At 39.1% G+C, this 15,454-nt stretch overlaps 3 protein-coding genes across 6 annotated transcripts in view; all 3 read right to left on the minus strand.

Moving 5' to 3' along the window:
* ppp1r13bb (protein phosphatase 1, regulatory subunit 13Bb) overlaps positions 1-7,058 on the minus strand; it is a 28,524-nt gene extending 21,466 nt beyond the window's left edge. For all 3 annotated transcript variants that reach the window (XM_056405566.1, XM_056405568.1, XM_056405565.1), the window contains exons 1-2: positions 6,686-7,058; positions 6,270-6,412 (exon numbers count right to left, since the gene is read on the minus strand). In XM_056405566.1, the coding sequence (XP_056261541.1) occupies positions 6,270-6,278 (9 nt within the window). In that variant the 5' untranslated portion in view covers positions 6,279-6,412; positions 6,686-7,058. The remainder of the gene's footprint in view (positions 1-6,269; positions 6,413-6,685) is intronic.
* Positions 7,059-9,060: 2,002 nt separating this feature from the next.
* LOC130187181 (adenosine 5'-monophosphoramidase HINT3-like) lies at positions 9,061-11,579 on the minus strand. 2 transcript variants are annotated; one of them, XM_056404563.1, is made up of 5 exons: positions 11,384-11,575; positions 11,188-11,305; positions 10,281-10,350; positions 10,055-10,181; positions 9,061-9,745 (listed from the first exon to the last, which is right to left on the minus strand). In XM_056404563.1, the coding sequence occupies exons 1-5, from the start codon at positions 11,468-11,470 to the stop codon at positions 9,698-9,700; spliced, it is 450 nt and encodes a 149-aa protein (XP_056260538.1). In that variant the 5' UTR covers positions 11,471-11,575; the 3' UTR covers positions 9,061-9,697. The 2 variants fall into 2 exon arrangements, 1 of the variants encoding a protein (XP_056260538.1); XR_008830407.1 differs by having other exon boundaries at positions 9,724-9,745; positions 10,055-10,197; positions 11,384-11,579.
* Positions 11,580-12,419: 840 nt separating this feature from the next.
* Positions 12,420-14,758, minus strand: LOC130187180 (adenosine 5'-monophosphoramidase HINT3-like). The gene is made up of 5 exons (XM_056404562.1): positions 14,559-14,758; positions 13,813-13,930; positions 13,441-13,510; positions 13,192-13,318; positions 12,420-12,921 (listed from the first exon to the last, which is right to left on the minus strand). Exons 1-5 carry the CDS (start codon positions 14,667-14,669, stop codon positions 12,844-12,846), a joined length of 504 nt encoding a protein of 167 aa, XP_056260537.1. The 5' UTR covers positions 14,670-14,758; the 3' UTR covers positions 12,420-12,843.
* Between the last annotated feature and the right edge of the window lie 696 nt (positions 14,759-15,454).

Genomic DNA, 15,454 nt, shown 5'->3' on the forward strand with positions numbered 1-15,454 from the left:
AAGATTGTAGCTTCTCAAATGCAAAAAAATATTTTTTTTACATTATTGTAAACTAGATGGTTTTTTGACTGCTGTTTGTTTAAAATAAGAAACAACAAAACAAACAACACATGAATTTGAGCTGGACTTGTAATGCAGATGCTTTTGGCATCTTAAAGACTTGACTATATCAGTCATATTAATATTTTGTGTCCATTTTCTCTATCAGCAAATATTTTCTGTGAGTATCATCTATCTGGACAGTAGATCTTTTGTGGTAATCTCAAAGCTGTACACACACACAGACTAACAAGTTCCAAAACATAGCCGATGTTACCCTTAAAGGAGGAAAGCTGGAAGAAGGCAAAAAAACAAATCCGAGCTGATAACAACATATCTAATAAGATTCAGTCATGGCAAAGTACTGAGTGAGAGTTCTGAGTTTTTAATACTGTAATTCATAAAAAATGATGATCCATTGAATTTAGGTTTTAAATGTAAAAAATAAATAAATCTTTTTCACAGTTTGACAACTTGTTATTTGGTAAACAACTCTGGATCCTCTGATGATATTAATCAATAATTGGGTTGAATACAGCCAGTATAAAAGGGCTCTGTACACACATTGATCAGAATATTCTAATTCACCAGATGAAAAATTGACGCCATCAAAAAGATATTCAGTTTTACAAATGTGATGAGATTTTCCATTTAACTTGTTTACACTGTTTTGTCTGATGTTATTTGGTTTGGTTTTCACATGAGTAAACTGTTCTACATTCAGTGTTAAAGCACATCTACGTGAAATGTTTTTCCTTCTGCAGAATTTCATTGTTTTCTGTGGCACAGAGCACTTCGGGTGGTTGAGGTGTGCCTTCCTGTTTCATGTGACAGGCTCGCTACAGTGTAGTGTCACTACAGAAAAACAGGACTGAGAGAACAGAAAAAGGACAAAATATCAATAACAAAGTCATGATTTTTGGAGGGATGTTCAAAATGAAGTTATGTCTTTCGTGCAAGTTGAATGTGAGTTCATCCAGTTGTCAGTAAACAGAGTAGAAAAGGGGGAATCCTGATTCTCCTTATTTCAGTAGCTTGTTATTAACCTGCTCAACTTTTTACATTTCTTCTAAGTGCTTCCCTGGCTGAACAACATGCCATAACAGGGAGGAGTCTGAGCCAAAAAAAACTTCAAAGTAATTAACCAAGCAACTGAGACTTAAATTAAGCATTACTTACACTATCAAATTGCTCTCCTATTCTAGACCAACAGCTTCACCACTTTGTTTACATAAGGCCCTCTACACACAGCTATACAAGACAGTGTCAAATCAAATCACTGAAAAAATGTAACAAAGAAAAACACTTGCAAAAGGGCAAAAATCAAACCACTAATATCGGTCTACAGTGTTTATAGAATGACTCAGTGTTTTAAGGGGTCATTCAGCGACACAACGACGCTGTCAAATCAATTTACTTTGCTTGATGAAAAGCAAATATTGAATGTTTACCTGCATTATTGTACAAATGCACAATTTAAAAGGCACTTCAATGCAATCTGAACCATGCGTTTGTACATGTGGCCTCAGGGTGCATGTGTAGTGTTGCAATAATTGCCAGTGTATGCCAATGTCATATATAATCTAGCTTTAGTCGCTGTGTTACCTATAGATTATTAGTCCTGGCCTTCCTCCGAGACAAAATGACTCATCCTTTGTAATGATGCAACTGTGTGATTCATTGACATTTTCTGCAGCAGCATCACTAGAACAGTTTGATCACTTGTGCTTGGGAGCCTCTGCAACTTCTACTCAGCGATCATGATCCTAAATGCTCATGTTTTGGCCAATTCCGAAACCAACGGAGATGAAATTGTGCTGGAGTCGAGGCACAGGCAAATATCGTATTCTTAGTCGGTGCTGTGGCTTTCAACCCCAACAGATATCCATTCATCCATCCATACCATCCAACTATAAGTCTACACCCAGATAGACTAGCAATGGATGTCATTTTTGGGACCTGATCTGCCAGAGAATTATTGGCAAAAAAAAAGTGAATACACTGGATACTAGTTATATTTTACTGATAATTACTTTGCTAATCCCCAAGGGATATTGGAGGGCTAGCATCTGCATAATAAGATACGACATAGTACACGAATAAACAATAGTGAACACAAAACATCCCAAACCCATTTGTTCTGGTGGAAATTGTAGGTTATATGAAATTAGTGTGGGGACATACTATGCATTCTTATTTATATTTAAGTTTTAAGTCATGCTCAATGTACGAAATAACATACACGAAAAAGGTAATGTAAAAATTTAAATAAAAATAAAAACAAAAAATATAAAACAGCCAATCCTAAACTGCATTCCTACAAACAAACAAACACATTTTTCGTAGTACTACAACACAGGCTCCTTTACTAAATGTCCTTGAAAACAAACTGTCAATCAGCACAATCAACCAATCAGGCACAATGATGCACCTGATTGAAAATGGTCCCAGAGAGCCAGTACAGAATATTCTTAAATATACCTTCACATCAACAGAAACTACCAAATCATATGACTATACATTCAGAGTGACAGTGCAGAAAAAAAGAAACTCCAGTGGCCCAGCTCACTGACCACTGGAGAAATACGAACCGCCCTCACTAAGTTGCGTCTGCCCATGCTCTTGACTCTCTTGACCGCCCTCCGTTTCCTCCTGACCTCCTTCTTTGGTGGCCGGTGGTGCTCCTTTGCCCAAATGGGGTTCTCTTTTGAGAGGCTAACAAGGCCACGCAACACTATAGTCACAAACCTCTTCATCATAGCACTGCCGCTTTTACAGGCATGAGACTTAACTGTTACGCCATCCCGGGCAGACCTCTGAAGCCGACAGCGGTGCGTGCATTAGAAAAGTGCTGCAGAGGAGACTTGGGAGGAAAATACACTTGCTGTATGTGTAATTCGGAGAGGGAGGGAGGGAGAGAGGGAAGAGAGAGAGATAGAGCTGGAGAGAAAAAAACAGCAAGAGAGAGAGAGAGAGAGAGAGAGAGAGAGAGAGAGAGAGGGGGAATCACAGGGTGGTGGGTGTGGGTGGTGGGTGGGTGCCAGTAAGTCCTTCTCTTGGAAAAGTGTCCCTGGGTTGAGCTGGTGGCTGCAGCACCAACAACTCCCTGCTAATGACAGTTGTTTGGCCAGAGCTATGACTGGCAGGCAGGTAAGGGCACATTCATGTAGATTCAAGAAAGAGATGATCTGTACACTGTATGTTGGCTGTGTACATGACCAGAAACATACATCGTCTCTCTTGCCTGATGTATAATGCTACAGTGGGCATCGTCTGGAGATGGGGGAATTCATCATTTAACTTCTGAGAGGGAGGGGGATGCTTGGCTGGCTCGATCTCTAGCAGGATGATTCAAACAGTCATTTCCTCTCACCATCCCTGTCACTCATTTACTCACAAAAAGGCAGCCACAATGATGGATACAGATCTGGTGGAATAGTGTTTCCTGAGAGCACAAACTTGAACTCAAAACTCCTTTTTTCCATGCACAGACTTTTCTCAAATTCCCCAGGTTGAAAATAAATCAAAATAAATGGAACTCCTAAACCTATCTGCTAACATTGAGACAAAGAAATATATGGAAGAGTAAAATAATTTTAACCAAACGTGTGAATCAGAAACTATCACACTAAGATCCAGTATTAGGCCTGACTTTGCTTAATCATCTGGTCAGATACAAACACACAAATAGTAATACATAAATCCTTTCGCTGGGACATGAGCAGGTTGCCTTCAACATCCTTGACTAACAGAGAGTGTCGTGTAATCTAGACAGTTCATGCAGCCCAAATATGCCAAACACTGCCCATCTGGCTAAAAATGGCACTGAACCATATGGAGTAAAGATGAGGTCATGACATGACAAACGATGGTGAAACAAACTGTCCCCTCCAACCAGCCAGGCTCTCTGAAAGCTGAATTAAAAATGCAGCTGTTTCATTGTACAACCATAAGACGAGTTACATATAAAAATATAAATATTTTTCTTTAACTAAGCACAAAGTTGACATTTCAAGAAGATGCTGAAGGACTACAAATCTGTGGCATTTTGTGCTGTCACTGACCTCGACAACACAATTTTAACTACAGAGGCTTTGCTGTTACAGAATAATTCTAGTAGGTAACATATTAATTTTATTTATAATTTGCATTTTTATTTGGTAAGTATCACAGTACCACAATCAGCTAGAGAGTCCCCATCCTATTATTAAATTAAGTATAATTTCAAGAAATGGCTTCTTGAGAATCAGCAATTACAACACTGATGCTGTATTTGCTGATTATGCACATACTTTACCTGTATCATATAATTGTGTTATATATATCATGTACCCTCAAGTACCTGATAAACTGTTTAAAAAAAGCATGTGTTCCATTGACTGAAAGCTGACTAATGTGCATTAGAGGAAGATATTAATAAAGTCTAATTAATAATGAATTGTTATTTTACCAATGAAAAAAAACAGATGGGAGTTGTTAAATAAATCTATAACTGACTCTTCATTCATCTGTTCGCAATGAGTTTTTTGGGGGGGGGGGGGGGGGGGGGGGGCTTAACAGTAATAGTTACATCCATTAAATGTATGACATTTTACTTACTTAATGATGTGTGTTTTATGCCATCACTGTGGTGGCTTGGCTGACGATATTATAAACCAGCATACCTCCAAAATGAGAAAGCGACAATAAGATGCAATGTTACTATACTTTTCCTGTAAGTCACGCTCTGCCCAGCTCCACTGTGTGAGATTAATGCTACTTGACAATCTACTCAGCTCAAAAGTTCCCCTTAACAACAGAGCATTAGTCGACGCAGCCACACAGACCTAGATCTGCCAAGGTCTCATTGGCTGCTGGAGTCACGCGAGAACCGAGTTGGAGGCTGCCTCTCTGCTCGACTGGCTCTTTGACTCTGATAGCCTGTTGGTGCCACAGGGCACAAACGTGCACCAAGAATACCGTCACAGTCAGTCCTGTGAAGTCGATGGCAACGGCAAATATTGAGTGCTTTTTACTCCTGGAAACTTATAGGACTCCCTGAAGTTGTGCTTGTGAATCTATTTTAATGACAAGAAACAAAATATCACTGTGATACTGAATTCTCAACAAATACACAATCATTAGTAAACACAACTGGCCGAGACTGAATCACCTCCATTCATGATGACACCTAACTGAACCTACAGTAAACTTATCTTGTATCTAAGTTCATGTTTCCCTCCCTTAAGGCCAAATGGGCTAAAATTACTTCTCACACAGTCTATCGCTGCATTCTCTGCACTAAACTAAACAAAAGAGGTCCCAACATAGCACTGCTGCGATAGAGTTGCCATTCAGGTGTTCTATTCTTTGCTACAGCGGGTGTCTTGAATAATAACACCAGGGAAAACAACTGAATTAAAATAGCTCTGTGATTGTACCTAGGGCTTTAAATATAGTGATCGTTTCATTTCAGCATTATTCAACACAAATTCATTGTCATTGTAAAGAGGATAGAGGGTGAGGAGTTATACTGTCCATATACAGTATTGTAATTCTACTTGCTCCAAATTGCATACATTTGCTAGCATTGAAAACATGTCTAATCTTGTGAAGAAAGCATATTTTATTCCCTGTACTAAAGGCATATAGACTTTAGACAGAACACAATCCCTATTCATCAAGTTGTGACAAGCACTGTTTGTGTTTCTGCTTCCTTGTTTCAGTCACTGTAATCATCAACATGAAAAATTTAAGTCCTGCAGCTATGGACTCATGTCACAGAGATATTGCACCCAAAAAAAAGTTGTAGTAGTCATAAATTAAGCCCACAGGAACCGATATCACTTATAGGTTAGTGAAGTGGCAGTGGGAAAAATAAATGGACAGATATCAGTCTTGTTTTAACCTGCAGCTTGAAATGTTGCATGGATTGTGTGGAAATCAAACTGTGCCCTTAATGTACACCTGGTTCTTTCATAATTTCATGCTGAGGAACCACATGCCTATCACACGTGAATGAGGAATCCCAAATGCCACAGAATAAAAGCTAGGTGTGCCCTATTCAAAGATCATGCTCTCATTGCTTCTCCTGTGAAGAGCATGACACCTGACAGTTTCCACCTTTCGCACAGCTTTCATTTTGTACAAAAGTGGCCAGTCCATACCTGTGAAGGCACTGATCTTGAAACGATAGATGGCAATCGACTGATTTTTTTTATGCTAGGAGAGTAATGGTTGTGTACACTCACCGGCATCATATTGGCAGCTCTGGCAGGTCAAAACTGTTCCCCCGCTTATCTTCTATGGCCCCAGCGTAGGGTCGACAGAGACCCACCTTGCTAGTTACGGGTTCTGGTTACTCCAGTGACAACCAACTGGGCCTCAGTCCTCTCTGTGAACCAAAACAGTGGAATTCTGTAGAGTACTATAAAACTGAACATAGTAAGGTATTTGACGTAGACTTGTCAAAGTAACATATGATGTTATCAACCAAAAAACGCTGATTTAAATGGTCCAGGCGTGGCTCCGTGCAGCTGCTGCTACAAACAAGCCGATGGTTAGCCCTTCACTGTTAGCTCGTAAAGCGACGCTGAGGCAGGTAAAAAAAACAAACGACATGCAACGCCTTGCTGTTATCAAGTAATGGCATGCTAATTACACTCACCAATGTCAGAGACGACTCATTGTTTCAGCCAGTAAATCTTTGCTACGTTACTGTTAAAGGCACGAGCTAACCGGACCAGCTGTCAGCCAGCCAGTTAGCGTTATCTCCAGTGAAGTGTTAGCTGTGTTAGCTGGTTTCAGAGGCGGCTAGAGGACGGTATGCAAGGCGTTATCTCCGCTCCCCGTCTGTCCTTAAGCTCGCATTGGCTGCACATCGGCACAAGCTATCGATGGAGTGTGTTTCAAGCAAACGAAAATGGATAAATATCCACACAGGTCGGTTAACTCGTTTTTTTACGAACGCAGTAAATCACCGTGAGCAGGCTAGCGATGAAAATACAAATAGCTGGAATCCAGTTGTTGACGGCAGGGAGGGGCGGGGCCACACCACGGCGGCGGCGGTGACGCGTCAGCGTAGAATGTCAAATATCTAACGTCACTGGCCAGGTCAGCGAGTGCCGGGATACTGATTTATCTTTAGTTCAACTTTCTCCAACACAGACATCTTCATCGAAAGTGAAAGATTAAATTTAAAGTAGGCTAATCTGGAGTTAATCACTGGATCAATGATCGAAAACAGGTCCGGGGATGATGGCATACCAACAAGTTGTTTTGTTGTTTGTGCAGGTTTTGATTTAAGTTAAAACTTGGTCCTGAGAAATGCTGTCATTTGCTATGAATGCTGTATGACAGCTTCTAATAGACTTATTACATGTGCTGTTGATGACATGTTAAAGTTTTAGGCACCTTCTTCATCATTTCAGCAAGTTCATGATGACAGTGCTTGGAATAGCTTTTTTCTCTCGGAGTCCTATGTTTCTCAGCACTGACGCACAAACTTGCAAAACGTCAGGCTGAAATAAATGTGTGGATAATCTTTGAGAGTATTCTTACCTTTATTTAAAATGTTCTTTGGAGTGAAAACATTAAATTAAAACAGCACCCAAACAAACTTTAGACCCTCGGTGAGAAGGAGGAAAAACTCCCCAATATAAATGATGAAAGTAAAAAGTAAAAGAGTGGGCTGGTGGTAAGTTTGTGTGTCATTGAGAAAAGTTTTTGTGCCTACAGTTATGTTTTAGGTATGGAACTTTTTTTTTAATTAAAGTGCAACAAAAAATATTTGGTAAGTTGTCAAATGAAAGTTCTTGTTTAATAAAATGTGCATATTAAATATAAATATTTTTTCTGAGTATGCATCAGAAGATAAACAGTCAGTAGCAGCTCCACAGTAGTCACTAGGCCCTCTGCACCAGCTGTATGATACTCTTAATGTTGTATGGGCATTTAAGTCTCTCTCATTTAAAAAAAGAAAGTTATCAAACAACAAAATAGCTAAATTTGAGGAAGTGACCATGGGACTCCCTCAAACTGGGAGGTAACAGACAGACATCAACATTATGGACTGTGGCAGACAGAGTTGAGGGTAAATGCCTGTTGGCAAGTGACACTTTGTATATGTTTTTAATGTTTCTTACCTTATCACTTTTAATTGAGTAATAAAAAGGATGGAAGTTACCTTATGAGTCCCATTGGTGCATGTGGACCTTGCTCCTTCTTAAAACAAAAAATAATCACCATGAAGTTACACTAGTGACATCAAGTGGTGAACAGAAAGAACTGATGTTGTTATGAAAAGTGTGACTGGTAAAGCATCTTGACTCACTGTACTTTGTTATGAAAAGTAATCCCGCAATTTATTTTAAAAGAACGATATATTGTTCAGAACTGAAATATAGGCTACACCAAATTGTCATCATTAACACACGTATATTAATAAAATGGAAAATATATTAAATCTGATTTTTTTAAAGATTGGATCCTGGTTTAGTGATTGTTTTTACAAAGGAAGAAGTTACAAAACGTTTGAAGTTAAAAAATAAGACAATTCGTTATAACATTGATGTGATTTGCTTATGTCTAATTATACAAATCAATCTGAAAAAAATAACTGAATAATTTAGGTAAATTATCTCTCTGATGTGGCTTAATGAAAACAAACAGCTAGCTGTCAATTTCTAATGGGCCATCTTTCATGTGAATGGACAAAAAGATGTATAACCCATATCTTATTGAGCAGTCCAATTGGAAATTCACAGATTTGGCCAAATTTTGAACACAAACCTGGCAACGAAACCTTCAGATGTGCATCCACTGGCACACACTGCCAATGAACATAATCTCAAAAGCACTAATGGAATCTAATAGGAACCCTTGTTTCATTGTTTGCTGTGTTCAGGCCCATTAGGACCTCCAGTATTCTCATGGTAATCTAATGTTTGTGTTTTTTGTCTTCTCATAATGAATTCTGTGTTTTTCCTCCAAACAGTGTTGCTCAGACATTTGTGTAGGTGCTGGCAGAGAAACAAAGACGTACATTAGGAGCCATTGTCCCATTATTTGGAGTTTCTCGAGATCTTTTATTAATATTATATATATTATATTATTTTAATATTAAAAAAATATTGTAACCCAGTGCATCAGATAGATTATGACATAAGATGTCAAATCATACACACAAAGTTAACATTCAAACAAAAATAATTTGAAATTATTTGAAAAATAAGAAATTAATTTTGCTTGTTCCTTCCTGACAAATACCAACTTAGTTATGGAAAAAAAGTACAATAAATTACTTTTTTAATGTCATATGCGATTTTTATATATATATCAGTTAACAGTTATCAGTACTCAAATTAGTGTTCAAGGTTTGTATTTCAATACAAAATAAATATTCAAAAAGCTGAAATTTGTTAATGGTCTAGTTACACAGCATGACATTTCAAAGGACATTTTAAAAATTATTTGTGGAAACTAAAAGTTTTACGGCTTCCACCCAACTGAATCAACACACACCATGGAGGAATACAGTACATCATTTCAACTCATTAATACAACAATGTTAAATCAGATGGAAAACTGATTTAAAATTGCAGTTGGTGAGGCAGAATGACAAGAAATAACCTGTCAACATCAAACAGGATTGTTGCACCTTTGAATACGTTGATGCTCTTCATTTGACCTTGCCACGAGTCCTCAGCTGAGAAAGCACGTTGTCTACCTGCAACAGAGCAGAAAAAGGAACTTATACAGTATTCACAATATTGTGGTTCGGTGTAGTGCTAATTAAAAGTTCTTATAAATCACATTTATACAGAAGAAAAAATAATAGACAAACAAGGCACAACAAGGAAGAGATCATGGCCCATTTACTCATCGCTATAGGAGCTGTTTGTAATTGAATAATTTAGTGATTAATGAAATTAGTCATTTATGATAACCTGCTACAAAATGTAAATAAATTATGTTTTGTAGACAGCCTCAAGCCTCCATACAGAGCTGCAGTGATGAAAGATAGTGGAAGACTCACTGTGATGAACCAGTGAGACTGCGGCCCGTAGCGAAGCTGCGACTTTAGGTTCATCTTACTGGCTGGAGCCAGAGCGTGGAGGTGGAGGTGGGGAACAGATGAGAACGGAGGCAGGTGAAACCCCATCCTGCACAGAAAAAGACCTGTGACGTAAAGCATCAGGGTAATTCTTTTAAAAATTATGAGTCACAACTGAGGTGATCTCAGCACATTGGAAATGATTTACCTGACGTCATCTAGGTCGCAGACTTTATTCTTCTCCAGTATACTCCTTCCCATTTTTTTCATCCGCTCCACTATCAACAAAAAAATTACATTGATATGGCCCATTCATACAGCCTCAATTGCTCAAAAAGACAGCACACAAGAGTAGACAGCAGAATGATTGTTGTGTAAAATTACAAAAGAACAGTAGGCTATATTACTCATCTCACTCTTGCAAGTCCACAAAGGACAGTATCTCAGGTACACCTTTGCTTTTCAGCAAGGATTTTAGAAATTCATGGGGAAAAAACATTCTCAGTACTTAAGGACAGCAAGATAAATTCATTCAGTTATATCCAGTTAGTACAAGATAATAACTAGAGTCTCTCATTCACAGTTGCAGTGTGCTTACACATTTACATTAGTGTTTAAGAGAAGGAGAGAGCTTAAGAGCTCAGGTTTCTACTCCTCAGGACTGTCTACTCATATCATTTTGTGCAAAATGTCTTAGGTCAGAGAGGATCCTTTCTCCTGTCACTTTGAAACGACCTCCTCAGATGCAGTGAGTGGCTTTTTGGTGCCATTTCCACGTGCCACATTCTGGCTTCACTGACACAGGTATGAACCACCAGACACTAAAACTCCTTTGGGTGCAAGCACAAACAACTGGAGGGTCACTGATACTTCTTAATTTTGAGTATCATCAAGACTCCAGTTTCTAGCTTTGACAATACTAACTGAACTGTCCTGGCATTTACAAGTAGGTGACGTCTCAGAGTGGGTGACATTCTCCTAATAAACCAAACACTGCTGATTCAGCTTCCTCCAATGAACCGCTACCAACACTCGTGGCTTTTTGACGTGAGGTCAGAGCACTGGGCAAATCAAGAGCAGTACAAATACACCACTTAAGCTCGGGACTCGCTCACCTAGAGGGATGTTGTCCCCCTGGAGAGTTTTACAGTTGTCAATGTGCCTCCTGGAAATAACGAGGTAGTGATGTGTGGCGCCGGGCTTCACGTCGCGAAAACAAACAAGCTCATCGTCCTGTTCAGGGACAGAGGGAACGTCAGGAAATTCCCGTTGTTGAAGTTTTTTAATGAGTCGCAGGGAGTATGTACTTACACTCAGCAAGATTTCTGTGTCAGTCTGGTTGTTTGCTATTTGGCAGAAAGGGCAGCCCTCGCTCCCCGAGACGTCCTGAGACCCCATTCCCTCTTTTACTAGAGTTAGACTATGAGCTCATCGCTGCTAGGTTGTCTGGTCTCGACAGACTACAGACCTTAACACCTGGGCGTGTCTGCAGCCAGGAGACAGGACAACCAGTGGGAGACAGAGCTAATCGAGCCGGTCCACTGCTGCGTTCACGGGACCCACGTTAATTCCTATTTCAAAGAACTTGAGCGCTTAATATAATTTATCATGGCACCAAGGAGTTCATGTGTCAACCAACACAGTATATTGTGTTCTGTGGTTAACGATTACTGTCAAATTAATATATGCACATATAATGTTTTAAATGGTTAATTAAAAGAATGGTTTTCGGGAAATACACTTACCCTTTCTTTCCAAGCAAGCTGCTGCAACACTAGGGCAGAAAACTAGAAACTGGGTGTTTGTTTTTTTTTACACTTTGGTTTTTGTATCAGATATGATGTGTTAGGTGAGTTTTAGTGAGCTCGTAGGTGGGTTTGTTACTGATGGATAGAGCCAGGCTAGCTGTTTCCCCTCATGGTTTCCCCCCATTTCCAGTCTCTGCTATGCTAAAATAACAGCTTTTATTGATAATAGGCAGATATTGGTATCAATCTAGGCAGGAAAATAAAAGTAAATTTGCAGATATCAAATGTTGAACAATTAATTCTAACTCACGTTCCTAATACAGTTACATACAATTACACTGAGCCCAATCGAAAACCTTCAAATCCCAAAATATCCTCCAGGCTCTAAATTGGATTACCAACAGGGAAAGTGAGCTACTGACGTGGAGACCCAGCCCTTCAGATGCCCTGACCACAGGCCCTGACATGTTCACCATGTTGCAATCACTTTGTGATAATGTAGTTCACTGCATTGCACTTCTAAAGAACAACATAAAGTGACATGATAAAGGCCTTGAGGTGATAATTACCTCCTCTTGAAGCTCTGTGTCTCAGAGGGGTGATGTGCCAATACTAGTTTTAATTTCCTTATTATTTCAGCTGATATTTATGCATACATGGTACATATTCTTAAAAGTCTGTTAAAAAATAATCAAATTGACACACAGCAAACATTTTGGCAGCAGGTAAAAAACTCTTTTTAGTAAATAATTTCATTTTAAAAAAATCCAATGCATCTCAACAGGTGATCATACATTGCGTCACGGTGGCCAATGGTCTCAATTCACTGACCTCTTATATCATCATAATATCAACATCATAAAAATATCATACAAGTATAATTCATTTCACAATTTGTTTTCTCTTGATTTGTGTCGCATGTATCAGTTTCCTGATGATGTTCTGTATTTGTCTTTCATTGTGGCTGATTCTGCTTCACCAACTCATCTGAGTAATCCAAAGTCCAGTTCGGGACCTTCTGGCTCACAGAGATGACAGACAGTTGTTGAAAAACTTGACTGGTGGAGCATTATCTTTTAGCCTTTTTCGGAGACGTTCTTCCTGCAAAGAAAAATACATTCATTTAAATAAGGCACAGGGATTGTCAAGATCAAAGGAGGATGCACACTGAAGTCATTGTACATGTTTCACTATCTACATTTACATTATGTTTAGCCATTTGACAACAAAAGAAAGAGTACAGTAAGGGCACGTTTCTAAATACTATAAATAATTTCACAGCCATTAGAATTATAAGAGAATTGATAAATAGAATCAGTAAAATAAGGAGGAAGAGTGCAACAGAGGGAATTTCTAGTCTTCACCACTCACCGTAATAAAACTTGGGGTCCCTGGAATGAATTTATAAATCATGTAGTTAGAGATTTGGCTGCTGGGGGCGAGCACGTGGAGATGTAGGTGATCTACTGAAATGTAGGGCGGTTTGTGGAACCCCAGCCTGTGTAAGAAAACACATCAATGCTATTATCAGCACACTGACAAGCAGCTTCCAGAAGAGGAATGAAAAACGTCAGCAACTTGTAAACTTTGATTTTTGACAAGGTGAGTGTCTCTACCTACCTTATGTCCATCATATCAGTGATCCCTTGTTCACGTAGTACAGCTTTCCCCATTTCAGCCATCCTTTCAACTGTTGGATACATGACAGGTTTTTTATCTGTGAACATGTGGTTAGATAAAATACAATCTGTATCCGCTTATAGGCAGCGTGACCTCTGCCACCTCTGCTACCAGAGGTGGTGTAGCAGCAGTTGTAAAGGTCTACAAATAGTATCCTACTGTAAGTAAGAATAAATGTGCTGGCAAGAGTATTAACAGCAGTATGTTAAAGCAAAATCTGTAGTATGAGCAGCAGCAACAACATTATAGCAGTAAATTATAATTATTCTTTATTAGTTGCATTAGTTGGTACAGATCCATTTTCTAACTGACCGAGGCCAATGTGATCCCTTTGCAAGGAGAAGCAGTTGTGTATGTGGTGTATGGGTATGACCAGGTAGTGGTGAGGAGCAGCAGGGTCGATGTCCCTGAAACACACCAGCTCCTTATTCTGTGGGCAGAACACATAGGTCAGCGAATGCAGGATTGTTAAAACTCATTGTTCAATCTGTCACAGTGGTATTTAGTAGAAGAAAGATGGAAAAACCCTCTGTTTGCTGCTGTCACACGACTGCCACTTTCTGTCTGTCTGTCTGTCTGTCTGTCTTGAGTCCTTTTCATTGTTTGCACTGTTGTTTATTAAAAGCCTCACTGACAAATTCACTTTAATAAGGCTTCAGAAAGGGTTTGCGCTGATGGCTCTCTACACAGCAGCAAGCATCTCTGGGCTTGGTGCTTGGTGCTTTGGTACCAAAAGGTGACACAGGTTTTCATCTGTTATTCAATTACTTCCTCAACACAAGAACTGAAAATCACTCAAAACGCATCTTAAACCTTTATGATGATTATGTGAATTTAGTTCTTAACTTAAGAACTTAATGTCGGCCTACTCTTGATCTTCTACTTGAAAATAATGCCTGAATGTAAAGTATTCATGATTATTTATTTTAGAAATGTATAAAATATAAAACATTTTCCATAAAATGAAAAGTTTCCTCCTAGCACTTCTTAAACCGACACTGTTGGAAAACTGTAACACACTGTTTCTGTCTGAGCTGAACTTTACTCTTGGATCTTACCTTTTTAACAACTTCAGCTTCTTGGTCTTGGTTGTTGGCTATCAAACAGAAAATACAATCTTCAACTTTTCCTTCACTGGGGTCTGACTTGCTTCTCGCCATGTTTCCCATATTCCTATATGTTACCTGACATGATATCCCCGCTGCCCTCTCCTCAACTCGCTCTGCCGGTAACTTGTGCCTTTGTGATTAAAACCATGGAGACACGCCCACTTCCGTATTGGTCGGGGTTAGGGCCGGAGTCATGTGCTTTCGTCATACGGAAGTGGTCGTGGTTTCATCAAAGATCTTCTTCTACACACAGGTTTTCTGAGAAAGGTGGGTTTTAAATGTCCTACATCCATACCAAACAACCCTGGGTCGGTTAGTGAAGGCGTAATTCTGACGTATTTTACTGACATTTAAAGGGCGTTACAGAGTTAAAATAAAAGTAACCCAGAACAATAAACATAGAACATGTCACGCACGTTTAAGATTCATGATCTTAGCTCGCACGGCTATTGGTCAGAATATTTGGGTTCACAGCAATTATGTTATGCCTCGCAAATCCTTAAAACATTATGAAAAAAAGGCCTAGGGCTGATTCAATTGTAGTAACTGTGTTACATTTTTTGACATTAAAGCGCTGGTGCTACAGAGATGTGCTACAGTGATGCCTGGAAAAAAAAGGTCTTGGCTCATCTTCCTCGCAGCTAGTCTGATTTATTATGTCTGTCAAACTAATTAATTTAAAACTGAAACCGAGGCAGTGCTAATCTACCGAGTGTTACATCTTCTCAATTACCAATCTTGGAGGGGATGATGAATTACATCCAGGTGTCTTCCCGTCAATCCAATCAGTAAAGTCTTCTTTTTCTGCTTCTTTTTATGGGCTCAAATTAGGGCCAATAAAATTT

Source organism: Seriola aureovittata, chromosome 19, assembly GCF_021018895.1.
Source record: "Seriola aureovittata isolate HTS-2021-v1 ecotype China chromosome 19, ASM2101889v1, whole genome shotgun sequence".
Lineage (NCBI taxonomy): Eukaryota > Metazoa > Chordata > Actinopteri > Carangiformes > Carangidae > Seriola > Seriola aureovittata.